Source organism: Marmota marmota, unplaced genomic scaffold (assembly GCF_001458135.2).
Source record: "Marmota marmota marmota unplaced genomic scaffold, marMar, whole genome shotgun sequence".
Lineage (NCBI taxonomy): Eukaryota > Metazoa > Chordata > Mammalia > Rodentia > Sciuridae > Marmota > Marmota marmota.
Window position 1 is genome coordinate 159,903 of NW_026000075.1, and position 14,155 is coordinate 174,057.

At 40.3% G+C, this 14,155-nt stretch overlaps 1 protein-coding gene and 1 long non-coding RNA gene across 3 annotated transcripts in view; one reads left to right on the forward strand and one right to left on the reverse strand.

Annotated features, from left to right (window-relative positions):
• Mcf2l2 (MCF.2 cell line derived transforming sequence-like 2) overlaps positions 1 to 14,155 on the forward strand; it is a 255,029-nt gene that overhangs the window by 29,773 nt on the left and 211,101 nt on the right. For both annotated transcript variants that reach the window (XM_048814212.1, XM_048814213.1), the window contains 2 exons: positions 1,153 to 1,236; positions 12,124 to 12,238. In XM_048814212.1, coding sequence (XP_048670169.1) covers positions 1,153 to 1,236; positions 12,124 to 12,238 — 199 coding nt within the window. The remainder of the gene's footprint in view (positions 1 to 1,152; positions 1,237 to 12,123; positions 12,239 to 14,155) is intronic.
• Positions 423 to 14,155, reverse strand: part of LOC125620045 — a 23,487-nt gene continuing 9,754 nt past the window's right edge. The window contains exon 3 of the long non-coding RNA XR_007351624.1: positions 423 to 894. This is a non-coding gene — a long non-coding RNA (uncharacterized LOC125620045). The remainder of the gene's footprint in view (positions 895 to 14,155) is intronic.

Here is a 14,155-nt window from a genome sequence, read left to right on the forward strand (position 1 = left end):
TTTCAACTTTACAATGATGGTAAAGTGATACTCATTCAGTATTTTGAATTTTTTTTTTTGGTATGGCAAAGTCTTTACTTTTAAATGATTATCAGTACTCCAAATGATAATATGTAACAAGTCCTTGAATCCTCTTATCTAGTAATTTTGATTAAAATAAACTAACAGTAGCCCTAACAAGTATGTTAGTATTTGTTGTTCAAACCCTTAGTCAGAATGGATGAATTTAAGGCTGCTGATGCTTCAGATAAATTACAAATAACTATTTACTTCATAGATAAAGCCCCTGACCTTCAAGAAAGTATAAGGGGAAAATATTTAACCCTTTTCTTTCTGTAAAGAATTGTTTTTTCCCTACTAAATCTAAGAAAGAAAAGGACAACATCAATACATCCATTGCTTGAGCTGAAGGCATAGGAAAACAGACAACACATACTTATTAAATTTCTAAGAAGGATAAGGTAAAAAGATGACACCTTTGGATAAGGACTAAGGCTATACAAAGAAGCTAGATTTGCTATTCTCCAAAAGGGACCTTTTATCTCACAGAGAAATAATTTCATGCCTTTTGTAAGAATAGAACTCAAGTTCTGCTAAAGCTTCGTATTCTGCAAGGCACTTCATGTTCTGAAGTGCCAATCTAGGAAACGGGCTTCTTTTTCCTCCTATCCATTTAAATGGTAGTTTTCATGGATTTCGGTCGCATGTTGCAGACAAAGGCCAAGAGATTATTCAAGACTGCATCCCCCTGTTCTGCTGGAAGCAGGTCTGTGGGGTAGTCATTTTTTCCTGGATCTCATTCTCACTTCAGAGCTGCCACAGGATCTCAGTGCTAGAGCTTCCTTGGCATTGAACTCTTTCTCCCTCTGCAGGCGATACTGTTCAATTTCAGCCCTTTCCTACACTTCCCTCTCCTTGGGAGGGGCTCCAGGCATGTGTCCCATGCCTGTGTGTATAACTTCCCACCACACAAAACCCGGATACAGCCCTGCGCTCCTGCAGATCAAGAGAATAATGTGCCCATAGCCATATCTTGATAAGTCTCAGGTTTCCCCAGTCATGGAATCTTCCCGTTTGTGTGTGTGTGTGTGTGTTTTAATTCCTCTTTGTAATATGCAGGGGTTTAACCTGATTTGTGTTTCATTTGTACAGATGAAATTATGCAGCAGGAAGTCAGGCCTTTGGTGGCAGTGGACATAATAGAACAGCTTCACCGGCAATTTGCCATTCTTTCAGGTAAGGGGCAAATTCATTTGAACGTTTTGTTGGGATTGCTATGGGAAGAGCCCAGTCTCTGGAACCTTGATGAATGTTAGGCTCCTATCTCACTCATCCCTAAGCCTCAGCCAGGACTGGAATGGAGTGAGGATATCCTGCTGGCCATAGCCAGGAGCTTGTGGAGGAGGTTGCCTTTACTGTTGGGGACAATCTTGATCTTTCCCAAGGGAGTTTATGCCTTGAGGTTGTAAAGAACAGAGTTGGAAAGATCTTGAAGAAGAACAAAGAAATAACTGCTGGATCAGCTACCAGGGTGAATTCTCCCATTGTCCTATTGATGTTCTCCCAGGAGTCAACCTGGGGAGTCTTGCTGAAAGGACTCATGAGCACTGTTGAGGTTATTTGTTCTCTGAGCCTTTTGTCTTTTATTCTCAGCTCTTCTAAGGAGATTTCCATACAACATTAAATTGGGATTAAAGACGATATGGTACTAGTAAGAGACTAGAAATTTCCTGAGCTCATCCACAACCCTGGGAAAGTTGTTGTCACTTGAGAACATTCTTTTTCATTCATTTAGCTGAGGTTGACATCACTTCAATTCCTGAAACTAGGAGTGACACCAAATTATTATAAATAAATTATAGTAAAACCAAACTCGAAAGTCTACAATAGTGAGATGAGGCCCTTGACTGACACACAGGGGAATAGGGTGGCCAGTCACTCTTGAGCTTTTACACCTGTTCTGGAAAAAACAAAAAATAAACCTAAAACCATCTTAGTTACATCATGGAGAGAATGTGCAGTCGGTATCAATCTTACTCTATGACTGGGAATATGAGGAAGTCACATTATTTTCCCTTTCTCAGATCATATTTAATCTGCTTCAAAGTCCTCAGCCCACTGATATGAAGGAAATGTAATTTCACTTATTGGGATACTTCTTCCCATTCCAGCATTACATCCTGGGTGGGAACATTGCATACAATCCAGAACATTTCCCGATCTTTCCTCAAATGAAAACTCCATTAATGCAGGGTCTTCATTTTTCTTGTTTCTGTATTGCCAGACTTTAGAACAGAGAATGAAACATAAAAGGTGCTCAGTACAAAATTATCTAAGTCCTCTGATTTACCCTGGGAGGTCAGTGGACTCACTGCTCCTCAATGCCCAGCTTAGGACCTAGCAATGGCCCTGGGAAGCACCTAACCAGCCCCCTGAAGGTGCTATCTCTCAGCTTCCTGTGGCGAGTCCAGGCTGTGCAAGACAAAAGGCAAGATGGAGACTGTCTTCTGGGTTCCTAGAAACTGGAGCTGTGACCCTGCAACATAGAAGGCCCCAGGGCCCACCTGCATCAGGGTCTGCAGGGATGGTGGGGAGCATCTGGGGTGGATTCCTATAGCCTTGGACTGAAACTCTGTTGGCACAATATATGATTCTGACATTTATCATTACACCATGGCTCATCGCAGACAGGAGTCCAGTGACTGGTTAATTTATAATTTTTTTTTTTAGAGAGAGAGAGAGAGAGAAATTTTTTTAAGATTTATTTTTCAGATTTTGGTGGACACAACATCTTTATTTTATTTTTATGTGGTGCATGAGAATCTAACCCAGCGTCCTGCGCATGCCAGGCAAGCACGTTACCGCTTGAGCCACATCCCCAGGCCCATTAATTTATAATTTAATGGTTCATTTTTATCCCTTTTGAGTATTATTGAAGCATTTTTAAAAATTCTTCTTTTTTGTTTTTATTTTCTTTTAGTTGTAGAGAGACACAATAACCTTTATTTTAATCATTTATTTTTATGTGGTGCTGAGGATCAAACCCAGTGCCTCACACATGAGAAGCAAGCGCTCTCCCTCTGAGCTACAGCCCCAGGCCTTCATTCTTATTTCTTAGAGGCAGTGTGAGAAAAACAGACACCATATAGCTCTATATAAGGATTTGGATTCTACTGCTAACTAGCAGTGTCACTTTACTTTTTGAAGTTTCAGTTTCCTCATTTATACAGTGGGGTCATCATAAATTTTAAGATTAAATGACACAGTGCATGACAAATACATAGTGCTGTAACTGGCAGATAAATGTTCATCTTTTTCTCCACTCATTTTATTTGTTCTTTTTAGTTATACATGAAAATGGAATGTACTTTGACATATCATTCATATATGGAGTATAAAGTCCCGTTCTTGTGGTTGTACATAAAGTGGAGTTACACAGGTCATGTACTCATATATGAACATAGGAAAGTTATGTCCGATTCATGCTACTATCTTTCCTATTCCTTCCCCCGCTTTCCTTCATTCCCCTTTGTCTAATCCAATGAACTTCTCTTCTCCCCTGTCCCTTGCTGTGTGTTAGCATCCACATATCAGAAAGAACATTTGGCCTGTGGTTCTTTGGCTTATTACAGTTTGCATTATAGTCTCCAGTTCCATCTGTTTACCAGCAAGTGCCATAATTTCATTTTTATTTATAGCTGAGTAATATTCCATGGTGTATATATGTCACATTTTCTTTATCTATTCATCTGTTGAAGGGCACCTAAGTTGGTTCCATGACTTAACTATTATGAATTGAGCTGTTATAAACATTGCTGTGGCTGCATCTAGACACGTTTGAAATTCCCATAAAATATTTATCCTGGGGTTGTGTCACCAAAGCTAGTTTTCAGTGTGATACAGTTTTTACAAGGAATCAAAATCATGGTCACAGTGAATATGTGTAGAATGCCACTGTTAAGTCAGGAATAAAGATAATTGTCACTCCTGAATGTGAAAACAGAACTGTGAAAACACACTGGACCAAGAGCCACCTTTCCTTTAGGAAAGGCACTTGACCATGGTAAACATAACCCTTCATTTCTGAGTCTCTTTTGTTCATCAAGTTTGCCCCTCTGGTGAGAGAGAAGCGTGGATTTGTTGTGAAAGCACTTGCAAGATGGCAGGTCCTCAGACTACCAGCCCTGAGTTAGCTCTTCGGAATCAGAGGCCAGCTCTTCAGTCTACCCATCCCTCTCGCCCTGGCATAGATAGAAAATGTCAGTAAGGAGGACGCTGTAGGCAGGAAGCAGAGATCTCTGTGATTAGGTCTTTTCCATGGCTGTGGCCTCCCTAAGGCTGCAGCCTCTGCTCAGGCACAGCAGTTTCCTTTTCCTGGTTCAGGTAAGCAGAGTGAATATTTTTCAGCTGCAGAATTTTCTAGGTTTCACTGAGCTCTGGAAAGAGCCAGAGGTCCCATCAACCACGAAGGCTGTGGAGTGAGGATGTAGCCTTTTTCTCCATGAGACTCCAGTCAGCTCTTGTTTTGGCTGGTAGGGGAGCAGAGACTCACTGCCGGAAGCCTGACTTGTGGCCAGACTTGTGGCCAGATGGTCTCACCATCCAGAGGCTCCTTCCTTTCCTTCACCATGGTTTCTTCTAAGGTCAGAACCATCAGGGACCCCAGCTCTGGGCACCATCCAGCTCATGCATGGCAGACACCCTTCCTGTTCACAGGGAACTTGGGATATATCTAAGTTTGGGGCTTTACTAGGAAACATAAGCAGGTTAGTATAGGACAAACACTCTAGACTTTGGATTGAGACTGTTCTGGGTTCACATTCAACTAGTAGGTTATCATTTGTAAAATGGGTTATATTAAAGGAAAGTGCCCAGCATGATATCTGGCTATGAAAGACCTTAGCCCACATAAACTGCATAATATGATATCTGGAGGTACAAATTCCTGGTGTTGGATCATGGTTTAATGATATTAAGGCCATTATCTTTGTGATTCTCTTAATGTTTCCTTGTCTGTTAAATTTTAATCACAAATGGCTGTTGCTCCTTCAGATATCAATGCTGTGTCCAAAGGAGGAAGAATGAAAAGGAACAATGCTTGCTTTCTTTGTTCCTATTGTCAGGATAGTAGGAACTCTTCCAGAAGCTTTTGACTAACTTTATGTTATATAGCCATTCCTAGATGCAGGTGAATCTGAAAAGGCAAGAACTTGGCCTTCTAACTGCCATAATGGCTTGGGAAAGGGGGGGCTGTGAAAAATTAGCCATTTATCAGTGTCTGCCATAATGTCTTTCTTTTAATTATGAGGAATTATTCTTTAATATTTCTTTTAATGGCTATTTCTCCCTTAGAATCGTTGTACCTGAACCTTCCCTTCATAGTTGTTTCTGGGTTTTTTTTGTTGTTGTTGTTTTGTTTTGTTTTTTGTGGGGGTGGGGGGTACTGGGGACTAAAATCTAGATATGCTTTACTGCTGAGCCATATCCTCAGCCCCTTACCAACGACCAGACACTGACGAGATGAACTGGGGTTTAAAAGAGCTGGCTGCAACATTAAACTAAGAAAACGGCCAAGAAATCATGCAACACACAGAAACGAGTTTTACAGATAGAGGGTGGGACTGCTCTGTGATTTCAAGAGTCCTCTTCCATGCTGGAAGGCAAGAGAGTGGGTACACCCAGAGTCCCTTTATTTATAGGGAAAAGACAACAAAGGATTTTCTATAGAATATTCTACACCAAATAAGGCAGGGATAAGGTTTCAAGGGGGTTGCCCAATCCCATTGAGTAATGCTCAAGTCCAGAGTTGAAGCAAACTTCTTTACTGAGCAAAGGTGAAGGCCACTTGCTTGGCACAGCACATGGTGTGTGATGCCAGACCAACACCCCCTTACTCAAGGCTGAGAGGGGATGCTCAGCTCACGGATAGGCAGCTCCCACATCAGCCCTTTTTTATTTTTTTAATTTTGAGGCAGGATCTTGCTAAGTTGCTGAGGGCCTCACCAAGTTGCTGAGTATGACCTTGAATTGTGAACCTCCTGCTTCAGACTCCCATGTTGCTGGCATTACAGGTGTACCTGGCTTTATAGTAGCTTTAATCCTTTGAAAATAATGAATAATCAAAGCATAAAGTATTCTTAGGCTTGTGGAGTCCCCACTGCCATGTAAAGAGGAAATAAAGGAAAGTAATTATAGAAAAATAGTATGTATTTCAGCAATATGTATTTCAAAAGAAGTAATGAGGAAATAGTACTCCTGTACTTGGATAACCAAGAAGATGTGACTGCTGCAAATTCTGGTTGTAGTGTGAGTGATCAGACCATGTAGACATGCAGAGTGGTGTGACTCTAGCAGTTTTCTGAAAGATAAACAAATGTCAAATTTAAATTCTGAACAAATACTATCTTCCTTTAATTTATAGGGTAATTGCATCCCTGGAAAAGTCAGTATTTATTAAAACCATTTTAAAATTATTTTTGATTATATGTAAAACAGAGTCTACATTCAGAGCATTACAAGTGGAGTCTTCACTTCTATTAAGTCTCTATCTAGTAAGACATTTAGGAATCAAAAAGTATGTGGACAATTCTTTGGGTTTTCTTTTGGGTACCAGGGATTGAACTCAGGGGTACTCAACCACTGAGCCACATCCCCAGCCCTATTTTGTATTTTATTTAGAGACAGGAGTTGCTCACTGTGTTGCTTAGCACTTTGCCATTGCTGAGGATGGCTTTGAACTCACGATTCTCCTGTCTCAGCCTCCAGAGCCACTGGGATTACAGGCATGAGCCACTGGGATTACAGGCATGAGCCACTGTGCTAGGCTCAATTCTTTGTTTTTTAATGGGCCATTAAGTATCCCAGGCTCTGGGATTTCCAAAGTGCACCCACCCCCAAGAAGCCAGGTATGGATACTCCAGTAATCCCAGTGACTCAGGAGGCTGAATCAGGAGGATCACAAGCTCAAGGCCAGCCTGGGGAACTTAGCAAGACCCTATCTCAAAAAATTAAACAAGAACAACAACAATAAAAAGAGTTGGAGATGTAGCTTGGTGGTAGAGCTCTTCCCTAGCACATGCCAGGCCCTGGGTTCAATCCCCAGTACTGCTAAATAAATAAATGATACAAACTACCTCCCTGGGAATGGTTCTGTCATTTTCCTCAGCTGAAACCTGTTCCTTGGGGGATGAGAAAGGGAAAATAAGTACAGGGGAGGCCAATCACAGTAGCTGCCAAACTCTGTCCTGTATTTGGTCTTCACCACCCTCCTGTGGAATGTCCCAGCATTCCTGACTCTCCACTCAGGCCCTTTCAGGAACCAATAGTGCCCCTAGCACTTACAAGTGTTTGCTGCAGTCAAGCTAGTTGCATTTCATTTAATGAACAGTTAAAAATCATACTAGAAAGCGTGACATTTACTTTATTTAGGTTACCATTTTTACCAAAGAATTTGGAGTTCATTGTCTTCCTTGAATGGAACTTTGGAATAATCATTTTCTCCTTCCTTCCTTTCTTCTTTCCTTCTTCCCTCCTTCCCTTCCTTCCTTCCTTTTTTTCTCGTCCTCTTCCTACCCTTTTCACTCCCCTCCTCCCTCTCCTCTTCTTTTTCTAAATGGATTTAGTAATTGATCCTGGGGTATTATCATATAAATGCAGGTGTTAGATATCATTAAGGATAAATTAATCTTGGACTGGGGACATAGCACAGTGGTAGAGCACTTGCCTAGGATGCACAAGGCCCGGGTTAAATCCTCAGCACTTCAAAAATAAGACAAAACAACCCTAAGAAAACTTTAAGAAGATGGTATTGATGTAGTTACACATAGCGATCCCAGATATGTATGTACAAGTGAGAAATAAGAAGTCCTTCCTAGGACTGTGTAGTATTTACTCAGTTCTTACATAATATACATTTCACCTTAATAAAAATTAAGAGGAAATGCTTTAGAAATTTTATCAAAAAGTAGCCCTGATACATTTACACGAAGACTGGTACAGGATTGTTCAAAACAGCATTATTTTAAAAAAAATTAGTTGTAGATGGACATTATTATTATCTTTTATGGACATTTTATTTTTATTCATTTTTATGCGGTGCTGATGATGGAACCCAGCGTCTCACATGTGCTAGGCAAGTGCTTTACCACTGAGTTACAACCCCAACCCCAAACAGTATTATTCATTAATGCCCAAAAGTGAACGCAGCCCAAATGTCCACTGACTGATGAATGGCTAGAGAGTATGGTATGTCCTTAAGCAGGATATTATTCAGCCAGGGGAATGGAGTACTGATATATTCTACAACCCAGATGAGTCTCAAAAATGTCACACCAGATAAAAGAAGCCAGATTACAGGAAGCCACATATCATGACTCCATTTGAATGAAATAGCCAGAAACGGTGAATCAGAAACAAGGTAAATTCAGGGGAAGTGGGGTAGCATGACTGCAGATAGTCACCGGGGATCTTTTAGAGTAAGATGGAAATGTTCTAATTTGGGTTATGGTCATGGTCGAACAACTCTGTAAATTTATTAAAACACATTGAATTAATGTACTTAAAGCAGCTGAATTTTATAAAGTAAGTCATTTAAAAAAGAAATGGCCTCTAGTAATGCTAGAGACATTGATGTCAAAGATGCACAGAGTTTGAAAAACATTATTTTAGGAAAGATGAGAATGAATAAAAGCAACATTCTAGTTAATATGCATTTTAACTACTATTAGATACATTTAAATTAATAAAATAAGCATTAACTTGTAAATTAATTAAAAATAAGTCTTTTGATATTTTAGCTATTTTCAAAATAGATTTTAAAATGTAGGCTTTTAAAAAATATGTAAGCTTTTAATGGGAACCTCTTTATTCAGTAGTATACCCCAAAATTAAAACGAACATCCCTCCATCAACATTTTCATAGTCTAAAAAATCAGAAGTCTAAATTAAAATTTATGTTTTAAATATTATTATTTAAATATTCCAAAGCCCATCCACGTCAATTCTGGAATTTTAATCTCGGCTGATCCTATAGTATTTCTCTTAAGGGTGAATTCTGATCTGCAACCAGATCTGAAGTTTCTGTCATTGGATAGGATTTTCTGTGGTAGTTCAGAGTCTATGATGTGATATATTCATCTTTCTTCTCCTCTCAAAGGTCTCAAAAGGCTTATGGGAGGCTGAACACGATGACTGGTCTTATTTTTTTGCTGTCCAACCATTTCTTTGATCTTGCTCCATATATTCCAGACCATCCAATGGATTTATAGTAAACTTCCAAGATGAAGGGAAATTTCTTGCTCATTATTAGCCTGAAATCCTGACTTTATTTCATCTTAATAAACAAAAAACATGCTCCAAAATTGCCCATAAAATTCCTTCCTTTTTTATTTTATTTTTTTGTTTTTTCTCTTTTTTATTGTTTTTTTTAATAAATTACAGCGGAATGCATTACAATTTTTATTTCACTTATACAGCACGATTTTTCTTATCTCTGGTTGTATATAAAGTATGTTGACACCAATTCGTGTCTTCATACGTGTACTTTGGGTAATGATGTCTATCACATTCCACCATCTTTTCTAATCCCCTGCTCTCTCCCTTTCCCTCCCACCCCTCTGCCCTATCTAGAATTCATCTATTCCTCCCATGCTCCCCCTCCATACCCCACTATGAGTCAGCCTCCTTATATCAGAGAAAACATTCGGCATTTGTTTTTTGGGGATTGGCTAACTTCACTTAGCATTATCTTCTCCAATGCCATCCATTTACCTGAAAATGCCATGATTTTATTCTCTTTTATTGCTGAGTAAAATTCCATCGTGTATATGTGCCACTTTAAAAAAAAAATCCATAAAATTCCTTCCTTTAGAGATCTTCTTTGCCAGTGGTACCCTATTGCCATCCATCCCCAGGCATGTGCTGAAGTCTTTTTCTCCCCTTGCATTACCCCGTTTTCTCGCAAGGTGGCACTAAATGCCTTGTTTGGTGGTCAGGGCTTCTGTGTAGGCTTGATTTTGTTTCCTGGGTGCGAGAGCCTCTTCAAATGAGTGTTCAACAGCAGGTAGGTGTTCACAATTAATCAGGGGCTTCTTTGGTGTTCAGAAGAAGAAAACTCCACCTACCTTTCACCATTTAGGTAGAAAAAGCTTTATTTCAGCCAAATTATAAAAGGTTTAGAAACTATGAAAGAGCTATGGATGCAGCTCAGTAGCAGAGCACTTGCCTGGTATTTGTGAGGCCCTGGGTTCTACCTCAGCACGTAAAAAAAAGAAAAGAAAAGAAAAGAAAGAAAAATTAAATAGCATAATCAAATCACATCCTAATAAATATTTTATTTTGTTTGGTTTAGTGCAGTATTAAGTGCACCTACATTTAGCCATAGTAGAGATACAAATGCTCTTAAACTCTTATGCCTCTGAAACTTCCTTAGTTGTGAAACTGCCAATAGGAAGAATAGTTAAGTAAAAGCTGATGACATCCTATTCTGTCAATGTAGTGAGATAGTTCAGTGTCTTTGTGAAGCCTCTACAAACATGTAATCCCAGGCTTTGCTTTGGGAGGTTTAAATAAACATATAGGAATAATGAAGAGGTACCTCCTGGAAAAGGATGCCAGACAAATCTCACAGGATGTCAAGGTGCCTTCCTTGGATGACAATTATGTCAAAGTGACCTCCATCCCTAGTGACTAGTTTCTGAGAGCCACATCCATAACACCTACAAGAGACTCAGGTAGAAAAATCACACTGCTGACTTATGCTTTGCCGGGCAGCACACTCCTCTTCACACACATTTACCTGGGAAGTCAGATTATAAGTAGAAGGTTCTAAGCAGGCAAGAGAGACTGCAGGAGAGTGGGCTGGATGATGGTACCTGGGTGCCATCAATGAGGTTGGCCATGTGGCTTGGATGCTCATGGTGGGGGCTCCACCCTACTCTCCTTAGAATTGTGTTGGCAGAACATGGTCTCTGCTTCTCTGGCTTTCCCTCTTCTGTATTCACGGTGTTCCTGTGAGTTCATTATGGTTTCCGAGGTGCGTGCCACACAGTTTGGGAACTATGAGGCTAGAACCTGGTCATGTGGCCGCATGTAGCTGCAAGGAAATCAGGAATACAATCTATTTAGTTTAACCTGGTAGGGTCTGCACTGCTGAATTAGATGTCAATTTCTATAATTTTGTTCTCATAGGGATGTCTTATATCCTTATTTATAAGTTCTTCAAGCACGGATGCTTATTGCCTCCTTATACTAATAATGATGATGATAATAAGAGTTCCAAGAAGTCACCATTCATTGAGCACTAATGTGTAATAAGCACTCTGCTAAGGCACTTTTCATTTGTGTTTACACTTAATACTTGGACCTATATCAAAAGCTTCCTAAATACATATAACAGGAACAATATATTTGGGATGTATATAGGAAGTGTATACATGGAACAAGTATCCATAGAGAGCAATGTATGTATGTGTCTTGTTCAAAATCATATAGTAATTAAGTGGCAAAGTAGGATTTAAGCTAGGCTGTCTGATTTTAGAATTCCGTTAACCAACAAGCAATATTACCTTTGATATTTACTGACTATAAAAATGAAGAGCAATGTGATATATTTGTGTTGGCATTATTCCCTGTTCTACATCGTCAATATTACCTTTTCTACATATAGTATCTTCAAAGGATTCAAAGTTGAATTCTTATGGTGCTGATGAACAAGCACAAAGGGGAAGAGAGACCTACTTGAAATAGTTCAGTGTTGCCAGGCCTGGTGGTGCACACCTATAATCCCAGCAGCTTGAGAGGCTGAGGCAAGAGGATTGCAAGTTCAAAGCCAGCTTCAGCAACTTATCGAGGCCCTAAGCAACTCAGCAAGATTCTGTCTCAAAGTAAAATATAAAAAAGGGCTGGGGATATGGTTCAGTGGCTAAGTAACCCTGGATTCAATTCCTGAACCACCCCCCCAAAAATAGTTCAGTGTTAATTTCTTTCAAATTCCAGTCTGAGATAACATAGGTAGAAAGGGGGAGGCCAACATTATCTCTCTGGATTTGATATGATGTCTCTGACCTGCAGAGGAGTGACATGAACATATTTTGCTAAAATCTTGACCACTCATTTTTGCTGCAGGAGGCCGAGGGAAGGATGGTGCCCCCATCATCACTTTTCCAGAGTTTGTGGGGTTTAAACACATCCCAGAGGAGGACTTCCTGAATGTCATGACCTACCTGACTAGCATCCCCAGGTAAGCTACTTTCTCAGTCATGGGCCTTGCTCCACATTTGCCATGTGGCAGGCCTGGATTGAGGTGGAGCCTTCCACCAGCACAGTTTGCATTGGCATGTAACTAGGCCAGTATCTCTGGCCCATTAATTAGGAACAACAGATGTGGAAAGAAATTAGAAAATATTGGCAAGCGGGGCACAGTGGTGCATGTGTGTAATCCCAGTGGCTTGGGAGGCTGAGGCAGGAGGATCACAGTTCAAAGCCAGCCTCAGCAATTTAGCGAGGCCCTAAGCACCTTAGAAAGACCCTATCTCTAAATTAAATTATAAAAAGGGCTGGGGATGTGGATCAGAGGTTAAGTGTTACTGGGTTCAATCCCTGGCACAAAAAAAAAGAAAAAGAAAAAAAAAAGAGAGAAAAGAAAAGAAAGAAAGAAAAAGAAAGGTGAACAGGTATTAGTGTTGATTGTGCTGCCTGTGGGAAGTCCTTAAAAACCACTGTTGAATGAATGAAAAACTGATGAATCCGCCCATGCTCCCTGGGTAGATTCAGGCCCTCTGCTCCAGCCAAGGGTTATTCTAGCTTTCTGGATCACATTGTCAGGACACATGATCATTGCTGAAGGAGCACAAACCATGTCAAGGAGCTATTTAATTTTTCTTTCCTAAATAAGAGCATTAGGGCAGAATTGATCATTGTCATTGTCTGATGGAGAAACTAAGTCATAGAGCAAGGAAACAAAAAAGACAGTGATAAAAACTGCTCTCAGTTCATGACAGAAATGTTTTCTGGCATCTGCTACTTCTGCCTCCTCCTGCCCAGGTCTCACATGTACCCAAGTCTTTAAGGAAGAGGGTTGGGAGGGAGCTCATATTGATCGCTGCATTTCACAGAGGCGCAGCTGGGAATGAGGTCCAAGACCTGACTCTGGACAGCGTTGGGTGCCCTGTCCTGCATGGCAGGCCTGGCCAGGAAAGGCCCTGCCCTCCTGGGATTTATTGCTGTGACATCATCCCTTACTTAATGAGGGTTGTTAAGAATTTACACAACAGACATGTATGTGCTCTTGCGCTGGCTTCCCATCTGCCTTATATGATTTAGGGGTAAACACCAGCTTTGTAACTGGAGGGCCATCTGGAGTCTGATCCCACCATGGAGAGTACAATGTTGATTGATTTAATGAAACCCACTCTCAAATGGCTTTTTCTTTGTTCTCTTTTATCCATCTTTCTTCTTCAGAGGTGGTGATGGATTTATTTTTAATATACTTCTTCAAAGTTCAACACTTAAATTGAATTTCACCATTTCATCCTTTACCCTGAATTAATGCAGACACAAGAGTGTTTGAGGACATCCTTTGTTGCTTGAAGAGAAGGTGTCACACATAGCCTCTGGGCTTCACTCACCGTGGTTCACAGTGAGGAACCACCTCCCTCTCCCTCTCCCTCTCCCTCCCCCAACAGCCTGACTCCTCCACATTCATGGCCCTCAGCTCTGACCTCATCTCTTCAGAGCATGTCTCTTCTGATTCATTTCTGCTCTCATAGACTCTTTTATCTTGACTTCCACAGAATCTGAGTTTCTGCCTGTAGAACACCGTAGTCAGTGGAAATTATTTCTACATCTCCCATGAGACTGTAAACTTCTCAAGAGTGGGATAAGTGCCTTTTTTGCTCTGTTTTCATGTTTGATCTCCAGCCCTCGCACAGTGTCTGACACATGATAGCTTCTGGAGTAGTTTTGGTGGGATTTCCAGCTTTGACAATGACTCATTCCAAACAGAAGGCGTTGGATGTTTCATAGCAGCTCAATTCACAAAAGCTAAACTGTGGAAGTAACCTAGAAGCCCTTCAACCTTCAACTGATGAATAGATAAAGAAACTTGATATATATATATATATATATATATATATATATATATATATATATATATATC